At 42.2% G+C, this 26,169-nt stretch overlaps 1 protein-coding gene across 1 annotated transcript in view; it reads left to right on the top strand.

Moving 5' to 3' along the window:
• LOC144756262 (complement factor B-like) overlaps positions 1-26,169 on the top strand; it is a 285,284-nt gene that overhangs the window by 193,731 nt on the left and 65,384 nt on the right. The window contains exon 13 of the mRNA XM_078645907.1: positions 19,667-19,838. Coding sequence (XP_078502033.1) covers positions 19,667-19,838 — 172 coding nt within the window. The remainder of the gene's footprint in view (positions 1-19,666; positions 19,839-26,169) is intronic.

Genomic DNA, 26,169 nt, shown 5'->3' with positions numbered 1-26,169 from the left:
CGAAAAGGCATTTGATCGGGTTCACTGGCCTTATTTGGAGTGGGTTTTGGTGAAAGCGGGAATGGGGGAGATATTTCGTACTTTTGTTATGAACTGCTATGAATTCCCAACTGCGACGGTCCGAGTCAATGGCTGCACCTCCCCCCAATTTCCTATTGAGCCGGTCACGAGACAGGGGTGCCCGTTGTCGCCCCTGCTTTTTGCTCTATATATGTAGCCGTTAGCACAGAGACTGAGGCTTGATCCGAAGGTCCAAGGTATCAAATTCGGCGGCTACACGCACACTATACGTTTGTACGCAGACGATGTGCTACTCTCCTTGTCTCATCCACGGGAGTCATTACCGGCATGTCTCGAGTCCCTCGATGCGTTTGCACAAGTGGCAGGTTTTAAAGTCAATATGTGCAAGTCCATGGCCTTGGACCTGTCCCTGGACAGGCCCACACAGGAATTTTTGCAGGGGGCTTTCCCTTTCCAATGGGCGACCGAAGCAATCCCGTACTTGGGGATTCAATTGGCACCTACTCTCACTGACACGGTTCGTATTAACTACGCGCGGTTACGCCAGAAAATCAGGTACGAGTTGGGGAGGTTGCGACATTTCCTGTTATCCTGGTTGGGGAAGGTTGCGGCAGTGAAGATGACGATTCTTCCTCAGATTCTTTACTTATTCCGCACCATTCATTGGCGGCCCCCAACAGACTGGATCCGTCAGACTCAGTCTGAACTGGCTCAGTTCATCTGGAATGGTAAAAAACCACGGATGAAGCTCCGACTCGCGACCCCCCCTGAGAAAGGGGGCCTTGGCTTTCCAGATTTGCTTCTCTACTTTCAGGCTGCCCAGCTGCGCTTTCTTGTAGAGTGGAGCAGGTGAGAGTCGGAAAAACATTGGCATTTCCAAGACTAGGCGATAGCGGGCCGTCCGCTCCAGGAGATCCCCTTTCTCCGCCCGCAACATAGACCCCCCCAACCTGTATGCATCGCACATTACCAGAGTTCCTCTGGAAGTTTAGGATAGCACCAACGTCAAAACACGAGCTCACCTCCTTTCCGTCGCCTCTCACACCACTGATGGATAGTCCAGATTTTACCCCAGGGCAAGACTCCATGGCTTTTGCAAAATGGCGGCCGGCGTGGTGTCGGTTTTTGTATCACTTATACTCGGATGGAGGGGTGTTGTCGTTTGCATCCTTTCGACAGGCATATGGCTTGCCGGAGTTGGAGAGGCACAGATATCATCAGGCCCAACATTGGGTGCTCAACAACCAAATACACCCCATGGCTGACAGACACTTTTGGCCGTATGGGTACTGGTTAATCACACGTAAGTCTGATAAACAGCTTATCTCAGACTTATACAGATGCTACAGACCAAGTACACACACATATACAGTTCAGGGAAGACACGCTGGGAGAGGAAGATGGGTCGGACATTCAGCCATAAAGAATGGGAGGATATCTATTACAGGGCCCGGCATTCTGCATACCATATGGGTCTTACGGACACCCTCACTAAAGTCGCCACATATTGGTATTACACGCCGGAGAGGCTACACGAGATGGATCATTCCAGGGAGGCAACATTTTTGCGTGGGTGTGGGGAGACAGGCATGCTGGTCCATCTACTCTGGGATATTGGAAGCAGGTCTTGGATGAGATTGATAGGCACTTTGACACAGAGAACCCATGGTTCCCTTCATATGTATTACTAGGTTTGACGAATCCTATTACAAACCCGCTGCGTTCCCGTAGGGGCCGACTAATAGCTATTGCACTGGGTTCTGCTATCCAGAATGTTCTTTCGCATTGGCGTACGGCACATGCTCCCACATTTCAAGGCTGGCTCCATCGTTTGTGGCATGTGTTGGAAATGGAGAAGCTCTACTTGACGTTGGCGGGCACTAAATACTCTGAGTTGCGGCAGCCCTTCCTGTCTTTGCTTGCTTCGGAGTTCTGGGAGGTTACGTGCCCTTGCTATTTGCGCCTACTAAGCTTGTCTGATGTGGAACAGCCAGGGCAGGATTAATGGGACAGGGCCCTTATTGGAGGGGAATGGTGGACTTGGAATTAGGGTGGCGGGTGGGATAAGGGGGTTTGGTTGGGTGTTGTTTTTTTTTGGGTGTTTTGGGTTTTCCTTTTGTTTGATTTGGAGGGTACATATTTACGGCACGTCTATTCTTGGGCTTTGCCCTACTGCGTGATATGGCTTTATTTGTTTTCTTATTTGAGTTTTTCACCTTGCAATGTACTAATGGTTTTGGGCCTCATGGTCCTGTGCTGTGTCTGCATGCGTCTTAATCTGCCAATAAAAAGATTTAATACTAAAAATCATATGAAATACTGAAACGAAATTACTTACCTGTTTTAAGTTGAGACCCCAGTGCTGGACCTAGGAGCCCAGTACTGGATTACAAAAGTAACAAGATCGTACTTTACCTGCAACCTGATTTTTCTCCAATTGGGTAACATTGCCAGATTTCTGTTTCAAAGTTTCAAAGTGTGAACTTTTAAAATAGCTTTATATTCCTGAAAAATCACTGCAATAACTAAAACGTTTTTACTAAATTGTTTTCAGCTTAGACCCCAGGACTGAATCTAGGATCCAGTCATGGAACTACCAAAGTAATCAACTGTGTTTATGTAGGAAAACCCATTGAGCTTAATGCTAAATTGTGTGTAGGATTGTGTTGCCTACTACAACCCCTGTAGCTATTGTGTTTACAAAGTTTATTGCCTTTCAGCAAAGTACTCATCTGAGACCTCTCATATTGAGAACAGTATATCTTGATACCTGCTGGTTCTAAAAATAAAACCACTATATCTTTGATATAAAAACAATTGGCCTGGAGTTCAGTCTTTGAGTGTGTGAACATTTTTGCTGACTGAGTGTGTACAACAAATGCTTTTCACTGTCCTCTGGTACTGCCTTACTCCTCAACCAAGCTACCACTTTAGAGAGTAAGGTCACACCTGGCTTTAACCTCTGTTATACCTCTGGGGTTTGTGGACTCTATACACACTGTACCTTATTCTGGTCCAGTATATATAGAGCCACTTTCTCACATGTGTTCAATGTTGAAGGATACAGTGTTCCTAAAATATTGTGCACCTTATCTTTGTTTCCTTGAAACTTGTTCTACATTTTTCACAAACATTGTCCCTTAACGGGGATAATAACACCGAGAACGGTCTAGCTGTGGTGGACCCAGTCGTAACAGCTTTTAATTTTACAGGTTTAAATGAAACCGATGAGGTTGTTATAAACTTCCCTCCAAACTTAAGGAGAGCCATCACTCTAAAACTTATAAAACACAGCCTAACACCAAGGTGGTAGAGCAGTTTTCGTGATAGAGGCACACAAATCCTTTCAGGCAGAGGTATTCTATTCATGGATTGTATTCCCAGAATCAAATCCAGTAACAAAAGTGTTTCACTTCTTTAAAAAAGATGAACCACCTGAGGAATATATTCCTTTAGAGGATATTGAAATTCCACTTACATACCAGGAGCATAATCTCTGGTTTAAAGGTGCCCTAAAACATCACAACATTACCAGGCTCGGTCCACTAGGTAGACCAGGAGCAACATGGCTGATTCTAGCCGGCTACACACCTCATCCTGACATCAAAGAGATGTCAGACGAGGAATTACTTACTCAACTACAAGAGTTAATACAAATGTACAGACAATTAGTCCAATATGTCATTCAGACTTTCACAGTCCAACCACCAATGACCATTCCAAATCAAACCCCTCAAAAGGGGTATACACTAAACATTACTCCACAGACTTTACACACAGTCATGGGTAAAATGCACACAAAACGTGAACAAATTCCATTCTGGTTAGCTCAAAAAAACTCAAATCAAAGCAGTATTTCCAAATACTAGCCCTTATGAGAAACACAGGATCCTAACAACCTGTTTACCAATGGGGATCACACCACAACTGGCAGACTGCACCACTTGGGGCACAGTCTTTGCTGCCATCTATACTAAAACACATTGTGTTCCGTCAATTGCAGTAGTACCAGATGTCCTGAAACAAATTCAAAACGAATATGGGGCAGAGCCTGCTCTGAATTTAGGTATGAGATTACTGAAAAACGTCAACCATGTCTCAACAATAAAATTATCTAATATTAAAGGGAAGGCAGCATCAGTGGTGATCTGCCAACGCTTAAGGGAATTTGATGTAACAGAACATCAACATGAACTACCCAGAATAATAGAAAAATCCTATGCAGAATTAGGCAGAGACAGTTTGGGTGAAAAACCTTTGAAGCCAAAACTGTCTGAAGGTCCTGAGAAGGACTCTATTAAAATCCTACATCTTCTACTAAGAAGTGGGAAGCTAATAAACAAAATTCAAACGTGAAACGTTCTCAATCCCAAGGTAGGCCTTCTCAAACTGAGTCCTCTGAAAGGAGGAATGACCTCTAGAATAGGGATAATTCAAGAAAACATGACAGGTATCAGGATAATTATACACGTTCCTCTCATACTTTTCAGATATCGTCACAGATATCAGAAAGAAGAGGACAGTCAGATCACAAAGAAGAATGTGTGAAGTCCAAAGATGATCAACATGTTCAGAAAAATAAATCAAAACTTCAATTCACCAAAAAGAAGGTAGTAGGTCTGAAGATCAGACATGCAGCGAATACTGTGAGCACAGCTCAAGAACGGAGAATGGGCTCAGACAATGCTGTACAGTGCAGCAGAAGTAACAATAGCTTGCCAGAACCTGAAGAAACTTCTGGAGATAGTGGACTTAAATGAGTACATCACAGTAGAGACTGTAGACACCAGGGTTAGTACTCCACAAAAGTTATATGAAATAACACTCCGAGTGGAGGGAGATATACCAAGAAAAGTGAAAGCACTCTTTTGGGAGAAACTTTTAAGGGGTTATGATATACTTCTAGAAGAACAGGACTGGCCACCAAATTCTGTCAGGGAGTGCCCACATGGCGAGGACATCATTATGCTAGCCTTCTCCAACCATATTCCAATTCACCTAAAATATACTTATGCCAGGAAATGAGCAGTTGGCCAGGCCCCAGCATTTTACAAAAATCATGTAGGATGGGATGAGGTCTAGCCTCAACACAAAATACAGCTAAAAAATCAACCTACTGCACAAAGGCAGTACCCAATAAAGCAAGAAGCTAAAAAGCAGGTCAGGGAGATCTTAGATCAACTTGAATACCAAGGCGTGATTGAAACATGCACCTCCTCAATGAACAATCCTTTGTTTCCTGTATCCAAACCAGACAATACATATGGTCTAGTTTTGGATTACAGACACTTAAACACTTGTTCCAAAACATTTGCAGTGCAAAATCACACATAGTACAGCATTAATGAATAACATTGTTTTGCACTAAACTTTTTAAATGCTGCTAATTATAGTGACCAATTTTTGCTGTATATAAATGTGATATATCTTGCAGGTTTTAAGCAGATTGGACTGGATATCGATGTAATTGTTTTTAGTAAAAGTTTCATTATTCTTTTTTCTCTTTACAAATGTGATTTTAACTGCATTCTGAATGTTGCTATGTGGTTGTACCCGTACAAACCGAATAAAGCATTTTGAAACTAGAAAACTAGAATAACATTGTATGTAAAAAATATAAAACCACATTGGAAATTTCAAATGGTTTCTTTTGTCAAAACATAGTACCTGAAAGCAGGTACTTAACAGCTTTCTCAATAATGGGTACCCAGCGTCAATTTTGTCGCCCACAAGGGTTCAAGAACAGCCGGGGTTGATTCTCAGCAAGGGTAACAGAGTTACTACAAATTTATGATGACGAGGCATTGTCATACGTCGATGACATCTATCTGACAGACGATGACCAGATAGGCATTTGAACAGGGTGAGTACCATTATACTGGGCTTCGCCTCTGAGGGCTATAAATTCAACTTTAAAAAAATCCAGGATTGCCCAGCCCAATATCCTTTTCCTAGGATATGAGCTTTCAAGTGAAGGCAAAAGCCTGGCAGCTAACTTTTTAGAAAAGTGTGCGCTGCTCCAACCTCCAAAAATGGTGAAAAATTTACAATCCATCTTCGGTTTCCTAAATTTTGGAAGAACTTACATTCTAAATTACGCAGAAAGGGTTAAACCTCTCTTCAAATTAATCAAACCTGATTTTTCAACAAAATATTGAACACAGGAACACACAGACATCCTGCGTTCACTCCAAGCTAACATGTTAGCAACAAAACACTTACAAACACACGTAAATAAACACATTTAGTGATCCGAATCATTTCGGGTCAATGCAGATTCACCTATTTACCATTTAATGAGGGTGAAAAAGTACCAATAGCATACAAATCACATTTGTATACACAAGCAGAAATGCGCTTCACTTGAACAGAAAAAATACCGACAGCAGTTCAAACGGCTGTAGCAAAAGAAAGAGCACTAGCTCAGGGGAAACGCATTATTGTCGTGACTCCAATACCAGCCTTAGAGGCGGTTACAAAAATGAGCATTCCAAATGCAAAAGCTTTACATCCTAGATGGATACAATGGGTTAATTATCTTGCTGCAACAGATGTTGAATATGTTTTTGATCTTGATTTAAAAACAAAAGCGTTCCTGCAGTATGAGCATGAATGTCCTCTGCCCACTGAAATTCTGCTTCTCGATCAGTATGAATTTATAATTGATACTGACGGATCAGCACAACCCGCTACATGGAGTAAGCAAGCTTACAGTGTAGGGTGGCAAATGCTAAAGGTCGCGTGCGCGATGGTAACTTCCGAACAAAGGTCACTAAAACTCAATCTCTAGGAGATTGTACAGTCAGCGAGCTGAACTACAAGCATTCAAACTGGCACTTGAAAGTACAGATCGCGAATTCCCCAAACTTAGTGTGCGATTCCTTATACTGTGTTCAGTCACATAATGAATATTTACAGAATTGGCTTCAAAATGGATTCAAAGATGCAAAAGGTGGCACAATAAAGAATACAACGCTTCGGGAACAAGTAGTTCATTTGAGAAGCGAACTACCAAAAGCTCACGTGATACACGCTGAGTCATCAACTTGATGGCGTTCACGTTGCAGGGAATTCATTGGCTGATGAAGCCGCAAAGGGGATTGTTCAGACGGCTTTCGTAGCTGGGATCACTCGTTCAAAAACGAGAATAGACAGTGAGATATTGATGGCTGTCAATGCTTCAAGCAAAGGCAGTGGTGCAGCTTTACCAAATACATTTTTACTCAAGTACTCTTATGTAATTGATGCCTACAACGTTCCTTTTGCTCGAATCCATGGAGTGGGGGATAGGGTAATTCCAAACATGGAATGTACATTAGGACTGCTCCTAGCAGCACATGAAGGGATAGCCTCTGCCCATGCAGGTGTTTCTGCAACAGTATCTTTACTAAAACAAAGATATTGGTGGACTGGCATTAGGAAACAGACCAAAAACGATGTTTTGGAATGTGAAATATGCCAACAGATGAAAGTCTCCACAGTGAAACGTTCTGCGCAGACACCCCTGTTGATTTCAGACAAACAATTAGCGTGTGTTTACCTGGACCACTGCGGTCCCTTGCATAAATATATAATGGTCGCAGTAGATTTGTGCTCAAGGTTCCTATGGATGTGGCCTCAGCGCTCCGCTGACGCTCAAACTGTTATAACAGATTTGCGAGTCTTTATCTGCACATACGCAATTGGCGCACTACATTCTGACCATGGCCCTGCGTTTAGCTCTCGGGCTTACAAAGAAGCCATGGCCAGTTTGGGTGTAGCATTGCGGTACTCCTCTCCGTTTCATCCTGAGAGAAATTCTGTTGTGGAAAAGAAAAACAGGGACATAAAGCTAGAGTATTAGGTTTGGGTGATGGGTGGGTCAAACATCTTTATGGGGTCCAACGCTCAATAATTAATTTGCCAAGAACTTCTCTAGGGGTGTCACTCAATATGAGGACCTATTTGGGACAAGAAGGTGGGTTCCTGATCCCGATTGTAAAGGCACAGTGGTGAAAAATAAACCCTTTGATATCAAAGATCGTTTGGCTGTTTTACAGGATCTAAATGAACTAAGATCGAAACAAAACAATGTGTTCCTGAAGCCAACCATCACAGGGGAAAAAACGGCAGTCCCAGCAAGGCCTGTCTGGATCCCAAAAGTTGGGGATCTAGTCAGAGAGAAGATTGCAGACAAGAAGGAATTTGAACCTTCTTACAGACAACCAGTACCTGTCTTAGCCGTCCACAGAACAAGAACAGTACTTCTGCCGCCCCGTGCTGGAAAAATGGAGTAAAGATTTGTGTCAATCGAACTCATCAAACCACACTATGTGGCCGATACCTAAATAGTAGGCCCGGTGAACTCCGACCTAGTAGCAGATGCCCTCCTTTCGCTAGTATCCAAGAGGTTCAGTCTGACAGACTCATAACCATTGGGAATTCAGCAGTAAGAGATGAAGCACTAAGCAACAATGCTATGGAACTCATCCCTCTTGAAACTAAAGTACCAGTTCGTCCAGATGCACCTTTTTACACCAAAGTAACACGTGATCCACTGGTTCCAGCAATTTGGACGAATCATGATGCAATTCCAGCAATTGACCGAAATGCTTCTGGCTACTTCATTAACTTTGATATGTTTTCTGAGGATCCAAGTGAGCCTGAAATGACGCCAGCCCTAAAAACTTTCAAACAAGTACAAGACTTTTTTCATTTTCTGATAGATACTTATCTGGTTTCACCATGGATTGAACTACGATGTATTTCTAGAATATTTTTCTTTCTGCTTTGGCTAGCTTTGGTAATGACTCTTAGAGTGCTTATGAATGGTAGATACATTCGTTTGGACTCTGAAAGTAAACATTTAAACTTACTTTTAAAGCCACACAAATCGTCCCATTGTGAAGCAAGAGGCTTGTCAGCAGTGAACATCACAGCCATTCCTATACAGGATGGTACAGTTTGGGACAAAACCGATTTCAACATATTCGGCCCGACAGAACTTTTGAAGATTCCACATTTATTTAAAATTTTATGAAGTGACTTTATCACCTCCACTACCTATTCTGATGATAGGGTCTTTGAAACTGTTAATAACATGATGTCTGATCTAGAAAGGTCTGCTGCGTTCTTTAACAATAAAAACTTAGAGGGTTCATCAGACTACGAACAGCTTTATTGTTACAACCACTATGGTCATCATTGCTTGCATAAATCTGCCCAACTGTCTAGACAAGGATTTGACTTTTGGAAAGACACAATCGACACAAAATCTGTCTGTGGTTCTAAAGATTGGCAAGTGCAGGGGACAGAAGCTTTGTTTATAGCCTGTATCATCCCACAGCAAATAATGTTTTTGAATGATACTGTGCAACTAACATCTTGCCTTGGATTAGCCAAGATCAAAGAAATGAACACACTTTCTGTACCAACACCTACAAGTAATAGCACTACACAGGGCGCAGTCACAGTAGACACAATACTACAAAACAACAGATCAGGCCCTGAATGGAAAAAATGGTTAATCTGGCCCACAGACACAAACATCTGTCAAGAAAGATTCCTGAATAGAATGCAGGGCTTTACTATCCATAGGCCAGACCCACGTTATGTTGAACGACAGCACCCGGGGGTAGTAACAACATACAGTGTAGGAAAGTTGTGCCTCGACTGGTTACAAAAATCTACACTCGAGCATGTGAAACAACAACTCTTTACTTAAAGAAGATGCAGACCTTAGGGATTTCTGGCTAGGACCAAGAAAACTGCGTCAAAAACGTTTCATATATGCTGGCATTTATGCTGCTTATAATGAAATATGTAAGGTTTCACAGGCAGAGGCCGCAGAAAGAAATCGTGAGCTTGATTGTATTAACTGAGAAAAATCTCTCACTGTGGTCGACAATGGGTTAACAACTTTGTCATCCAGAATATATTCACTATGCTATTGACATACTGGAACAAGATTTAGCCATGTTACAACAAGGCCTATCTCAGTTACTTTCTATTATGTTATTAGGCTGGGCACCGCAATCCTTGTGTGCAGGCTATGTGGCTTGGCGTTTTATCAACACATCATCTCTGTTTTCAGGATACAATCTCATGGATAAACAGATCGCACTGGCACAAAGGGGAGCAAAGTATACAGTGCAGAGCATTGAAAAAATGGAAACATTTCCATTTACGGTAGCAGAAAAAACACCTACAGAATGGCTTATCCATGGCAAAATAACTCTGCCTGTCACTACTTTTCATTTTCAGTATTGCCTCAAACAAATGCAAGCATGCAAATATGAAAGGTTGGGTAAAGAATACAGATGTTGGAGTGGGGGTCGTGAAGTGTTTCTAAGCGGTACACACTGTGAAAATGCACTGAGCGGATCACTCATATGTCAGGACATTTCTTTACATGGGGCTTGTAATGGTTCTGTGGCAAACTTGTCCTGCCACCTGCAGGGTACACCAGCTGCTGTGATTAATCCAACATTTGGCCATCTTTCTAACGGGAGTTACCTCATGTTGAATGATCAAAGCTGCTGTGGCATGTTGCCAGGAATCCCATATCTGGTAATGGTTAGCTCCAGGGTTACTTGCTGTATGCAAGTATTGTTCCCCCAAATAGACACAGTCAGGGAGTCACCTCTATGGCCTTCATTGAATATTTCTTTTATATGTTTTGATACTTTAAGCAGAATGAAAGCCATGCTTTTGCAACAGACCGTGCCTTTGACCTCGGCAAAAGAAACCTATGTTCTACAAGTTGCAAGGACTTCGGCTGAGATCCAGGCTCTAATATGTACAAACTGCCCTATACATTTTGTAGAAATGATGGGACGTATCTTAAACATGTCCAATACGAGCGGCATTGTACATGTATTTAAGACCTTATGTTAAGGACTATTAACACCTTTTCAGGCGGTCCTCGAAATCATTCCAAACTTTGTACATTCCGTGTTTGGTGGTCTGCCATTAATTCTAGCACTCGTTGCAGGAATCCTGTTTCTATTCCTACTACTACGCTATGGCAAGCCTATCCACCGGCGTCACTCCCAGCAAATTGGAGAAACCTCATGAGGCATTGAGGTAGTCTGCCTGGAAAATTGAGCCTAGCTCCAAACCTCAGCCTAATTCTCCAATTTACTCTAACACATACCCCAAATGAACACTAAAGCTTTCAGTGCAGTGGTTTATAGGCAATCATATTTCAATGTAGTGGAATTAATGCAAAACTGTGGGAATTATACATCTCTCTAATATGAAGAGGTTTTACTCCATTTCTTGAAAATGTATTCCATATCAGGCATCCTGAGCCCACCCACGTAAAGTAGCTCCTTGTACAAGACAAACTAAATAGAGGTAACCTGGAAATGGTAGTCAGAAGTAAAACCAGGTTGGTGTAATTTTCTGTATTGACCGCTTGCTAGAAATGAAACAACGTAACATATATTTCATAAAAGTAACTTGTGTGTTTGTGTTTCTTAATGGTACTCCTTTTAATGATGATGAAAAGCTGAGTATACACACCGGGATTCAAACCACTGACCACTTGTCAAATACTGATGCCTGCAGTTGATCTGTCAGTCCACTGAGGCACTTGAACCAGCTTGACAGTTTGAGGTTATAATACATAGGAACCTACAATCCCAGTATAAAAACCTGTCTCTATTTTCCTAATTACAGCTGAATTGTGATGTTTATAATTATCTGTAATAAGAAAATGAGGTAGCATTGTAATTGTACTACGATTTTACAGTAGAGTTATGACACTACAATGCCTGCTGCAATAGCAGCTGCTAAAGTGAAGGGTAGGTCACACAGAAGCACTGCAGCTGCAGTTTAAACAGCAGAAACAAAAACTGGCTTTTCATTCTTATTTTCTGTTTTTCTTAAAATAAAAACTTATCAGGAGAAAGTAGAGATTCATGGCAATGTGTTTATTGCTTGCACATAGTTTACTGCAGGAAAAAATGAATGTCTACATGTTAGTACTCTTTCTGATCTATAGACCTTTTGTAACCCCATCTACATTAAACTGATTGTAATCGTTTTTTTACAGCAAATTACTAACTACGTTTGGTGTGTTCAAATTCACACTACAGATTCCACTTTTATCCATTATGTCTACAACCATACTATGTCTTTAATATGAAGTACTATGTAATTATTATAAGGAATAAAATATCCTGTACAGTGGATTAAAAGGATATTACAAGTCACCTGATTATAATCTGGAATATCGAGTACAAGAATATTGAGGCATATCAATTTCCTAGTCAAAATTGGGAGAGACAAAATATCGCAAGATAAATGCATACACGGAAGTATAGATTTATAGATTTACTATTCTTAACTCCACATCTAAGAACCTTGATGATTTAACTTAATTGTGGCATTAGGTATAGAAAATCTATACATACTTATCTTTCTATATTTTGTCCCTTGAAATGTTGTCCTCGATATTGGTGTCCCATGATATTCTGTATTCAATATTAAGGAACCAAATAACCCAAAAAACGCCCATAGGTGCTTTTTATATCAACAGAGGAGCATACATTCACTCCAAAATCACAACTTGACATATTCAATAGAACAACTACTTGAACACTGTGCAAAAACTAAATAAATCACATTTATGAAAAGTATATAAAAGTATTCCAATGTCATAATATTTTTATAGCATCAATGATAAAAATAAATATAAACAAACGTATTGAATATCACATAACATAACATATTAGACATAACCTCTGAAGAAATAAAAAACATAATTGGTCATTACAAGCTTACACATCTACCACATAATGTCACTGTACATTTATGAACTAATATGTCATGTACACTTATTTAGTGTGGGCAGATTGTGAATACAAAATTGTTGCCACGTATTGGTGGGGTACGTTTATGCTATCCACATTCTTCAATACAATAATTCATTTATTCTCAATGATTATGTAACATATCAATTGCCATTTGTAGCACTTACAAGTAATCTAAAGACAAAACCAAAAAAGGACAACATACATAAAATAAACATTATACATACATAAACATATAAATACATACTTATCTCAATTTTTTTATCCTTATTATTAAACATATTTTTATACTCGCCAAACTTTTTATTTTACACCAATGATACACCCTTATGTTTTTGTACAAAATCACATGAGGGTACTATATTATTCCCACATATACTTCAAAACTCTGTTCTTTGAGAAATAAAACTTTTTTTTAGATATTCACAAGCCATGAATTAACTGGCTATTTTAAAGATGTCTCACTCTACATCACCTATTGTCTCTCCATACAGTGTCAAATTGCAGGACCCATTCCACAGTCTCCAACTGGGATGATGTAATCACTCAGTGGGAGAATAACGTACACACAAAAACATTGTTCTATCGTACTAGCAGTTCTTTTATTATGTGCTATGTTACACCAATGAATGGGATTTCCGGTCCCAAAGTGTTGAATTAAGAAAAAGCAACAACAACAAACAACTGAGGTTCTTTTGGGAAAGTTCACAGTCATGGGTAGTAGTCTTCCTCTGTGTGCTCCTTTCTCCCCTCAGTATATGGCAGGACTTGCTTTCCTCTTCTCCTTGTCTTAATGAGCAGCCGCAGAGGGGTGGAAGTACGTTTTATCCTAAAAAAACACAAAGAGCAACAGAACGTAAGACGAATTGCTCAGGGACTCATGGATTAACCCCCACCGAAACACCCTGGTTGTTGTGTTGCATGCTTTGTTCTTTGGAAGTGGTTTGGTGCAGTTTTACAGTCCCCACCACCTCCCTATTGTGAAATAACAGAAGAGAGGTACTTGCCTATAGCCACGGCCCTCCTGGGTCATGGCAGGATGAGTCCAGACATCCTCTCTCTCCTTGGGACAGTTGGACGGGCAGAGGTTGCCTCTAGGCTGTCCTCCGTCATCTGCTTTGGCTGGAGTTCTTGTTTTCAGTCAGGCCTTGTCTACGCTGGCTTCCGCAACAGTTTTCTTCTCCTGGCTCCTCTTCTCAGGCTCCTCACGCTCACCCTCCATGATGTTGCCCCTTCCCAGTGTCTCCTGCCCCCATAGCTCAGAGTCTCTTTCTCTCTCCGCCCTATGTGTCTGCGATGTTTCTAACGACGTAGTAGTCACATGGTTGACGTCTCGCTCTGCTGGAGAGATAACCGCCTTTTCGCCTAGGTAATCCACCGCAGCCACAGCCATTTTAGGTGTCCCGCTCGCAGGATTACAGAAGGAGTACAAATAATCTCCTTATAGGTGATAACATACATAGACCTATTAATATGATCTCCTTTATTTCAGTATCACACACAGTACATCAGCCAGACAAGTGATCACTGCATTAGGAATTTAAAAATCTAATTTTCTTAAAAATTATTAAAATTAGCTTGCATAGTGCTTTTGAAACACTCCCCTCCTGAAGCAACAATTAAAGAAGAGGTGTTTTCTATTCTCCTGTCCAGTAAATAAAACACAATGATATTTACGTTGCGGTTCCTTAGAGAACTTAAAAGTGACAGGAAACAAGAGCCATTGGCATAGCTGTAAGTTATCATGACAAAACATCAACAGTTTCATCATTGGCCACAGGACTGCACAACTGATGGCGGAAGGAGAAACTGAAAGGTTAGTTTAGCAAACACATGAGTACGTTCTTGCATATTTGAAGTTAACCACTGTTGTGCTCCATCACTAAAACCTATTTCCCTTAGTCTGGTCATCACAGTGTGAAAGATCACAGAAAACCTGATAAAACCAGGGCTTTGGCAATGTCGCTATCCGCCTTTAAACGCGAGTCACAAACACAGACACAATGACATGTATGTTGTGTAGTTATCATCATGTATATCTTCAAATTAGAAAAATAGGTGAAGTTAGTTCACTACAGTCTGTTCTAGCACCTTTCTCACAAACTATGTTGGCTTTCTATTTTTAGGTTTGACGCGTAATAGTGCGTAATAGAGCTTCCACCAACATAATGTACTCTTTCCATACTCTCATGGGCTTTTGCTTCAGCCTCCTCTAGCCATTGGCTTTATTTGCTCAGGAATCCTCAGCCTTTGAGACATTGTCAGTCATACGGTCGATAAGCCCACAAGACTATGTTTGTTTCACCTTAACTTTCTTGGCTGTTTGGTGTATCCTTCCTCTTCCAAGGCAATGGAGGAGGGACTACTTTGCAACTGAAAAGTAACATTTTGTTATCAAACATGTAAACAAAGCAATTCTTATTGTTTTGCAGTGCAGCAGGCATTTTATTTTTTTTATGGCTTTTGTCAGTATCAATCCTACTGACTTTGCTAGTACTTTTTTGCAGATGTAACCTTTACCTAGAAAGGTATAGAGAGGCCAACCTTCTCTATGAGAGTAGAATGATGTCTGAAAGTTTGAAGAAATAGCCTTTGGCAAAGCCAATATGCCTCGCCTTTAAGATCTATCAACTATGCCAATGCCTTTTGATCATGTCGTGCGGCATTGGCATTGGCATTGCAGTACAGCATGAGCAAAAGAAAAAAAGGTACAATGATGTGGCTGTGTCATTTTGCATCATGCACACATATGTCATATCATATGCATGCACATCCTTCCTGATGTATGTTCGTGACATGGGTGCCATTTTATTTTTCGTTATCAGAGACATAAAAAAATGAACATAAAAAGCATGAGAGGGATTTTATTTCTGAAGCAGAAGGAGGCTTGTATTTCTAAAGCAGAAGGGCCAGCAGCAAATTGATGAATGGCCCTCCCAAAAAAAATGAAAAATAGGACTGATAGGAAAGGGCAAAGGAGGATCAGGTAAGGAAAAAGTGTCTGGGGAAGCAAGGGATAACAAGCGGACGGAGAGAGCAAAAAGGAATATGATAGAGATGCACACAAGGGAGAGAACAACACTGGGCAAAGGGAGAAGCATAAGTTCCAGAACAACATGGAGCACTAAGGAGAGAACCATACGAATGAGAGAGATTAACAAGAAGCATGGGGGCCTCTATATATAAGAGGTGAGTCGTACAAATTGTCTAAATAAAGAGCCCAAATATCGAGAGGACAAAAATGTGTAACGGTCAGTTTAGTAGAAACATCCTTGAATGTATAGACTCGAACAAAAGAGGCCCCTCATAATAGGTAACAATGTGCTATGGCCCAGCCCCACAACAGATAAGGAGCAGTAGCGTTTAGAGTAGACTCCACGTAATAATGAAATAAAGGGTTTTTCCCTGATTCCATTATTACGTGGAGTCTACTCTAAACGCTACATTTTTGTCCTCTCGATATTTGGGCTCTTTATTTAGACAATTTGTACGACTCACCTCTTATATATAGAGGTCAATTGTCCTTGTGACTCCAGTGGAACGCCTTCTGGTGCTTTTACCTGACAGCTATCACCTCGAGCGATCTGATTTGACCATTTGGACTCTTGTTCCTTGTAGTTACATGATCGTCTTGAACTCATTCTGCTATGGTTCCTGACTTTTAATATTTGCAACGTGGATACGCTCTAATTTGGGATACGCCGTGACTAGTCCGATTCGCATAGCCTTGAAAAAGTCATAGTACTGATCTGCAGTACTGGCGAAACACGTGTCGGCTGTTTCTTGTCAAGTCCACTCCTATGGATCTTCTAATAAAGAAAATGATAATTTGAACTTTCCTGCTTGTTTGTCATGTCCAAATGTTGATATGATGGGATAATTTGCATACACTGTGAAACAACAAGGAGACTTATCAGTCTTTTATTGTACATATGTTCGTTAGGAATGTGCTCTCTTTGACCCCTTCTTTTCAGTTGTTTCTTGCCAATCTTTGATTGTCATCAGTCTTTCTTGGTAGTGGGGAACAGTGGTCTATGTAGCACTCCGTCTTTTAAACTAAAGATCTATGATTAATCCAGTACTGATAACAATTTGACTGTCAATAGTGTATGTGCGGTCTTTTCCTTTTGGATACACCACTACCGATCTTCTTTTGCAAATTAAGTATCTGTGTTTGCCCTTCATCTGCTAAACATGCATTTGAGGCAACGTTCTACCTCAATCACTCAGTTGACATCTGGGTATCTGCAACTGAAAATATTGACATTTTAGAAAGCATTCTCCCCTTTTATTTTTAATTTGAGTTGAATTTTCATAAACTGCAGAGTGACGTACTCCCAGATAAATAGAGAATACCACTCTCCCACACAAAGGCTCAAACATGACAAAGCAATAAACACAACACAACACCACCTGGAAAGGGATTTCACGTTATAAATTTAAACACATCAAACACCGTTCTCAGGATAAGGCTTGGGGTTCTATTTATGCAATACTTTCAAACAGAAAGGCTTTCCCAGATGTCAAATGAACAACATTTATATATATGTATAAATACAATGCCTGGAATATACAGGAAATAAAATGCAAGCAGATAACAATAATAAAATGAAACACAAGTAGTTAATAATATGGAATGAAACACAAGCAGATAATACTGGACGTTCTGCAAGAAATCCGAAAGATATATTATTTACACTAAATACATCAGATGATTAATTTGGATGTGCACACAGACACACACACATCACAATGACTGTTACAGCCAATGGAAACTGAATATGCTCACAGACATTCAAACATCACAATAGCAATAATCAATAAAAAAGCAACATCACCGGCTGAAAACTTCATCTTGGCCCACTCTAGACTGGGGGATTCACAGTTGGGGTCAAGAGACTCAGCAAAACCAGGAACTGCTGCACTGTAGACGCGTCCGTTGTTCAGGCTCAAACAATCCCGGTTTCTAAGTCAACAAACCCCTGCTTTATATTCTCAAAACACACTAGGAGGTTCCGAGAGGCGTTCCTCTTCCAAAGGCAAAGGAGTTCTCACGTTACTTCTGCATTCTCATGTGTTCCAGCCTTTATCTTAATGAAGCTTATGAAAGTCTCTGGCAGTACATTCAACAATCTCCGAAAGCACAGAAAACAAAACAACCTTGAACGTGAATAACCTAAACAACTTGAGTAATCTGGGGGCCTGCCTATGTGCGCAAAAAGCTCAAGCAAGACAGAGTCAGATTTAACCCTGGGCGGAGCAAGCGTAGTGCCTCTACGCAAAATGCCACAGAGTTGGAAAGCAACTCCATGGAACTACGCTACGCTCCGCGCCCTCCCCAAATAATTAAAAGTTATTAAAAGGCACTAACCTGCCCCGTGAACATCTTCCGGATGCGCATGCGCACTCGCAAGACATTCAACATAGGGGTTAGCATTGACCTCCTCGCCGTCCTGCTGCAATACTAACCCCTACGTTGAACGTCTTGCGAGTGCGCATGCGCACCCATAAGACGTTCAACGTAGGGGTTAGCATTGCAGCAGGACGGTGAGGAGGAGGCAGGAGAGTCTCAAGGTTCCTCAGGCGGCAGCCACGGAGCAGGTACGTGCCTTTTAAAAACCTTTAGTTATTTGGGAGGGTGGAGAGGCAGGCTAACTACGCTCCGCCATGAATTCAAGATGACATGAGGGCATGTCAAAGCCAATAGTAAGAACTTCATAATACTTCCCATTGTACAACACAATGCACATTTGTGCACCACTGCCCATAGCATCACATACTACATCTCCCAATGTACAACATAATGCACATTTGATCACCACTGCTTATAACACTGCACTTCGAGACCAAGAAGTACATTCCACATCTCTCTCACTCTCATGCTTTCAATTACACATCCCACTTGTTCTGTTCCTGGCAAGGTTGTTCTACTCTGTGACAGCTCCCACTCTGCTAAAACTACAAAGAGATACAAAAGAAATCTTCAAGGGAACATGCACATGCAGGGAAATTATGTCGTACATTCAGGCTAGAGTAAAATAAAACACCAAAAGTCAATTAAAATAATGGCTGTCGAAGGTCATCATGTGGTTTCAAAACATAGGAGTGCCTCTAGCACTACACCTGTCCACAACAAGGTGATTGTCTTACGTCACGTCCGCTCCTCTCATCATTCTCACATCCTGCAGGGACCTCCGGAACTTCTTGAAATGCAGACATGGTTGATCTGATTCTCTTTTTAATGGTCTGGTGACACCCATGTTGCCTTGTGTATTCTTTTGTGTGTAAATGCACTACCGCCTACGAGAGACTGTTCAGGGTACAGAGATCTGCAAGCCTTTCAACATTATGTAGGGTTTAGCCCACTGTAAACATGTGGTAAGCTGACAATAGGCCTCTTGCAACACACATCTTAGCTGTCTGGTAGGCCTGACCTAAAAACAATGTTAACACATGATATCTTGTTTTCTGCTGGTCTTGTGTAATCTCTGGATTCTTCTAGAGCATTTAGCAAATACACATTTGTGAGTTTTTGAATCTCATGTTTAAAATATGTGCGAACAGTCTCACAGAAATAATCAGTGGGTTTCAAGTCCTCAAGCTAGCTCCTGTATTCCTTAACTCTCTCCACAATATATGAGAATCTATCTTAGGGTTATTCCAATCATCTATTCATTAATAAGAAAAGCATTTCCTTTCAGCTTGAATTAGATGTTTGTATATTCTGACTAGCTGCAGATAAGTACATTTTTCACTGGAATTGAATTGGAGCTGTGTCATGTGGCGCATCACAGAAATTATTTTGTGTATTTCATTTGTAATATATGGTGATTTATTTGCATTCACAGGCAAGAGGTATAAAGTAAAAAATCTCCTAGTCCATCCAGATTATAATATCAACAAGAAGAAGCCGAAAATTGCAGAATTCTATGACTATGACATTGCTTTAGTGGAAATTGGTGCTCAGAACCAAAAACCAGGTGTAAAAGAAGACAAGATAGAATTCAATTCCAAAGTCAGGTGAGTGAAATGTTTGGAGTTGCATTTAGAAGGGAAGAGGTGAGGAGAATGGGAATAACTATTGTTTGATTCATTGGTGTGCTGGTGGTTGAACTCTAGAAGTATATACACAGATGTGTGTTGTATGACAGGAAAGGCAAGAGAAATTATGCGTAGTCAAAGGCAGGAGACAGATTATCCTGTGATGAAGGGGAATGTGCTAGGTTTGTCATCAGAGAGTAAAACAAATAAAACGGTGACTTACAAGTTGTAATAGCTTCTCAATGAAAGAAACATCCCTATATGTACAGAATGATTCCTGGCAGCAGGCTGCAACTCAGAACCACCCCAATTGTTTACTTAAAACCTCAATATCTATTCCATTAAAAATATTTTTTTTCTTGCATTTTTTTTCAAATGTGGCATACATTTAAATTTAATGAAAAAATAGTTTAAATTGTACCACCTGAGTTACAACATTTCTTTGTATTATTTTTTTTAAAGGTGAGTGGGGCTTTGTTAGAAATGGGAGTCTTTAGTTGACAGAGGTAGGTACCTTTGTCCAAATAGGGCCCCTTGTTCTAGTCAGGGTAAGGTGATACACTTCTTAAATGACCCCTGCTCACCCGGTTGGTAGCTTAGCACGAGCAGACAGGCTTATCTCAGAGGCAGTGTGTAAAGCATTTGTGAACACATACAGTAATACAGTGAAAACACTACTATTATCTAAACCAAAACGAGACCAAACGACAAAAATCCACAATACAGTATTAAAAATAAGGCTTTAAAAAGGTAGAAATAGTTCAGTTTAATGCAAGTTGTAAATGCGACACTTTTTCCACAAAGTACCTTCGATGCGTTGCACAAAACAAATAAAATGGCCACAGGGAAGGTGATGCGTTGGTTCCTTGCTTCGGGGGAGGTGATGCGTCGGTTCCTTACTGCAGCGCAGGGGAGGTGATGCGTCTGTTCCTTACCGGAGAGGAGGTGATGCGTCTGTTTCTTACTGTGTCCCCCAACAGTGCAACAAACTTGGCGCAGCGATGCGAAGATCTGGTACGATGCGTGAACTCTTGCAGCCGCACTGCAGGCCTTGTGTGGAAATCAGTGCGTCAGTCTCGGACTTCAAAGATCGGAGCACTCGATGAGGCGTGCAGCGCTTTCTCGAGCCGCGGCAGGCGCTGTGATGGTTTCTTCAGCGATGCGTCAGAAACTGGTGCTGATGCGTCTCAGTTCTTCCTCGTTGCATCTCCCTGTGGAAAACAGTTCTCTAGAGCCCCAAAACAACAGCAGGCACCTCTTGCAGGTTAGAACTCTCAGCAGGGCAGTTCAGGGGAGCTAGTGGTGAAGTCTTTGTGTCCCTGAGACTTCAGAACAGGAGACAAGCTCCAATTCAAGCCCTTTGAGATATTTTCTTCAAGCAGGTGACAGAGCAAACAGCCAAGTCCTTGTTCTCCTTTCCTTGGCAGCAAGCAGCCACTGCAGGCCAACCCCAAACAGCAAACAGCACATGGGCAGTATTCCTCCTCAGCCTCTCTAGCTCTTCTCCTTGGCAAAGGTTCCTCTTGATTCCCAGAAGTGATCTTAAAGTCTGGGGTCTGGGGCCCTCTTTTTATACACCAATATCCTTTGTTCTCTGACGGCAGAGAGTGTCTGTACCTAGCCAAAATCAGTTCTGTCCTAACTGGTGCAGCTTCCTGGCACGGGGTGGAGACAGCATTGTGGAAGGCAGACCAGGCCCATTCAGGTGAAAGGAAATCTCCTCTCCCTACTCTAAATGCAGCCCAGGTCTATTCAGCCCAGCCCTGACTCATCAGACTTCTGGAGCTGCTGTCCCTCTCCGACCCCTTTCATCCAAAAGCCAGACATGCAATGCACAAACTTAGCAGAGGCACACTGGATGGTTAGGCAAGAAAATACCTACTTTCTAAAAGAAACACAGAACGTAAAAATCACCCTCTCTAAAAGATGCATTTTAACATTCTGAGTTCAGGCATACTAAACTTTATTTTTCTACCTTGTTCCCAGGGCCAGTTATGTTTATAAGATCTTATAGTTATAAACAAACTCCCATTTATGTCCTATGGGAACAGGTAGCCTTGCAATAGTGAGAAATGAAATTGACAGTATTTCACTTTCAGGACATGCCACACACATCAGGGTATGTCCTGCCTTTCACATACAATGCACCCTGCCCAGAGGGATATCTTGGGCTACCGTAGGGATGACTAATATGTAGAAAAGGGAAGGTTTAGCGACTTGCAAGTGTGTGCACATGCCAAGTCGACATGGCAGTCTGAGACTGCACACAGGCTCCTCTGCAATGGCAGGCCAGAGTTACATTTCACAGGTTGCTTCTGTGGGTGGCACAATCAGTGCTGCAGCCCACTAGCAGCATTTGATTTACAGGCCCTGGGCACACACAGTGCACTATACTAGGGTCTGACAAGTAAATCAAATATGCCAATCATGGAATCGCTAATCCATACCAACACTTTACAAAGGGAGCGCTTGCACTTTGGCACTGAACAGCAGTGGCAAAGTGACCAAAGCATCTAGACCAGAAAAACGGAGTCCAGCACACAGCAAAAACACAGGAGGCAAAGGCAAAAAATGCAGGGGAGACCCACGCCAATGGTGCCAGGTCTAACAGGCTCACTTCATTTCAGAGAGCTTAGCCCTATAAGATGTTTCACCTGATTTGTTTTTCATTATTAGATATACAACTAGCCGCAAATAAATAGAAACAAGAGGGAGGAATCGTTTCTCATCCAAGACGTAGAGCAGTGTTTGGGAGGTCATGATGGATACAGGGAAGTTGTTCCTGAACATCGTGCATAGATATAAAAGGTCTGCTGTCTTCTATTTTTTTTTTCTTACACTTTTTAGTCTGCAGACTGATGGTGACCTGGCTGTGCCAAAAACCTCCAGAGATAGTGAGCTTGTCTAAAAGCTAAAAGGGGTTGCTGGTAGTCGTGGCTCTGTACATAATGCAGTTGGTCTTAAAGATGGTGCGGGAGAGCAAGGGGGGGGATAAATGGCGTTCCTTCAGGATGGGGTGATGTGATCATATTTCTTCAGATCCTGGATGAGACCTGCTGCGACGTGTAGGACGCCCTTAACAGCTGCCAGTGTGGGGTCTGGGAGGTCATGGAATAGGGTGCTGTCACCAGCTAGATGCGAGATATTGCTTAAACAGCAGTTCTGTAGTTACTTTCTGGAAGAAACAGTTCAACCTTTTTCTTTAGAAGAGAGAGCTGATACCAAGCCGTTTTTCATTTTTTGGGCAATGTGTTCCTTGAAAATAAGGTGATGTTCATGTTGAATCCAAGTGACTCAGCATTCAAAGCTGTCAAAGTTCATTTCATTGAGCCTGGTTTGTACTGTTTCTCGTTCTTAGAAAATAACAGGAATTCTGTGTTGTTTGGGGTGTGTTTCAGGTCATCCATGTCTGGAAGATGTGCAGGGTGTTTGAGGCAAGGCGTGTGAATGAAAGAAGACTTTCAAATAGAGCTCACTGGTGACTCAATGTTATCTGTGAGTGGAGCACCAAGTGGCTTCTCGTACAGGCTGAAGATTAAAGGAGATTAAAAGATTAAAGGAGACAGTATGGAACTCTGAGGGACTAGGCAGATGATAGACATCTTTTGGGACCTGGAGGTGCCCATGTGAAGAAACTTGTGCTGGTTGGAAATGTAGGAGGAGAACCAGTGAAGGACATTGGCAGTGAATCCTATTTTAAACTCCAGGGTGGGTAGCTTGGCTGTGTTGAAGGCAGCTGAAAGGGCCAGCAATATCAGAAGGTAGGGGTCCTCTTCATCTGTGGTCAAGAGGGATTTATCTAAATTGTGTAAGGTAGTGATTTCTGTGCTGCAGTGTGATTTGAAGCCAGACTAGTTGTCGTGCAGGATATGGTTAATATTGATATGATCTTGGAGTTGAAAATAGACTGATTTTTCAATGATCTTGCTGATGAATCGTAGGTGAGTGATGAGCTGTTAGGTCATTGTAGTAATTGGCTAGGTCATCAGGGTCTAGTGTAGAGTTATTAAGGATCGGGAGGGTCTGGCCTGTGTTCAGAGCGTCTGGAAAGATGTCTCGAGTGAGAGAGGCATTGACAATGGAGAGTAAGGGTGAGAAAAAGCGCTTTGATGAAGGCCGAGGGTAAAACATCATCTTCGAAAGAAGTGGCTTTGAGCGAGTTGAGTGTCTTGTCAAAATCTGCTTGGGATAGGACTTGGAATACTGACCAATGCCCTGGCTCCAGCTTGGCTGCATGAACAATGAAGTGGTCCTGAGAGAGGCATTGACAATGGAGAGTAAGGGTGAGAAAAAGCGCTTTGATGAAGGCCGAGGGTAAAACATCATCTTCGAAAGAAGTGGCTTTGAGCGAGTTGAGTGTCTTGTCAAAATCTGCTTGGGATAGGACTTGGAATACTGACCAATGCCCTGGCTCCAGCTTGGCTGCATGAACAATGAAGTAGTCTGAAGTAATTTGTGTGAAGGCCCAGCACAGCCCATTCCTTTGCAATTGGGGCTGTGCCCGGCTCCGTCTCTCCATCCTGCAAGTGATGGCACATACAGGCACACCTAATCCCACTATCGTGTAGCTGCCATGGAGGAATACAGCGACAGCTCCTCTGTTATGGCGGAGAAGCATCGCCCCCCCTGGCAGCACTTACAAAAATGTTAAAAAAGAAAACAATTATAAAACAAGTCTAAAACCCTTTTTATGATTTTTTTATTTTTCTTGTGCCGAGTCTTGGCGGCAGGGCCATGGTGGTGACAGGCTGAAGGGGGAGTGGTGGACACCAAAACACACAAGGTGATGGACGGAATGTTGCACATTGGCAAAACAATCACCCCCAGTCACAGATCTGGGTTTAATCTATCGTTATTTTGCTCACCACGCCACCCCAGTTCTGACATGGCCATATGCAAATCAGTCTTGACTCTGTGCCTCATGGGAACAGTCCAGACCGAACTGCCAAGCCATGTCTTCCCTGGACCGGAATCAAGCATCCGAGGACCGGTTTCTGGCTATCATACGTCTTCAGCCAGGATAGCTTGACTCCAGTGGTGGAGTGAGCACGGGACCCACGTCTGGGCATACCCTTCCCACATAGGGTGAACAGCAAAACACACAAGATGATGGACGGAATGTTGCACATTGGCAAAACATTCACCTACAGTCACAGAACTGGATTTAATCCATCGTTATTTTGCTCACCACGCCACCCCAGTTCAGACATGGCCATATGCAAATCAGTCTTAACCCTGTGCCTTATGGGAACAGTCCAGACCGAACTGCCAAGCCTTGTCTTCCCTGGACCGGAATCAAGCATCCTAGGGCCGGTTTCTGGCTATCATACGTCTTCAGCCAGGATAGCTTGACTACAGTGGTGCAGTGAGTACGGGACCCACGTCTGGGCATACCATTCCCACATAGGGTGAACAGCAAAACACTCAAGGTGATGGACGGAATGTTGCACATTGGCAAAATATTCACCCCCAGTCACGGATCTGGGTTTAATCCATCGTTATTTTGCTCACCACGCCACCCCAGTTCGGACATGGCCATATGCAAATCAGTCTTGACCCTGTGCCTCATGGGAACAGTCCAGACCGAACTGCCAAGCCTTGTCTTCCCTGGACCGGAATCAAGCATCCTAGGACCGGTTTCTGGCTATCATACGTCTTCAGCCAGGATAGCTTGACTCCAGTGGTGCAGTGAGCACGGGACCCACGTCTGGGCATACCCTTCCCACATAGGGTGAACAGCAAAACACACAAGATGATGGACGGAATGTTGCACATTGGCAAAATATTCACCTACATTCACAGATCTGGGTTTAATCCATCGTTATTTTGCTCACCACGCCACCCCAGTTCAGACATGGCCATATGCAAATCAGTCTTAACCCTGTGCCTTATGGGAACAGTCCAGACCGAACTGCCAAGCCTTGTCTTCCCTGGACCGGAATCAAGCATCCTAGGACCGGTTTCTGGCTATCATACGTCTTCAGCCAGGATAGCTTGACTCCAGTGGCGCAGTGAGAACCGGACCCACATCTGAGCATACCCTTCCCACATAGGGTGAACAGCAAAACACACAAGGTGATGGACTGAAAGTTGCACATTGGCAAAACATTCACCCACAGTCACAGATCCGGGTTTAATCCATCGGTATTTTTCTAACCACGCCACCTCAGTTCAGACATAGCCATATGCAAATCAGTCTTGACCCTGTTTTTTCATCTGGGGTCTACCTACTCCTGTCCATTCCCGGATGACTGTTTTCCATCTATTATTATTAGATAAGCCCATGGCTATTATGTACTTGTGTATTGGA

Source organism: Lissotriton helveticus, chromosome 5_1, assembly GCF_964261635.1.
Source record: "Lissotriton helveticus chromosome 5_1, aLisHel1.1, whole genome shotgun sequence".
NCBI classification, from domain to species: Eukaryota; Metazoa; Chordata; class Amphibia; order Caudata; family Salamandridae; genus Lissotriton; species Lissotriton helveticus.
This window is presented reverse-complemented; position numbering and strand designations above follow the sequence as displayed.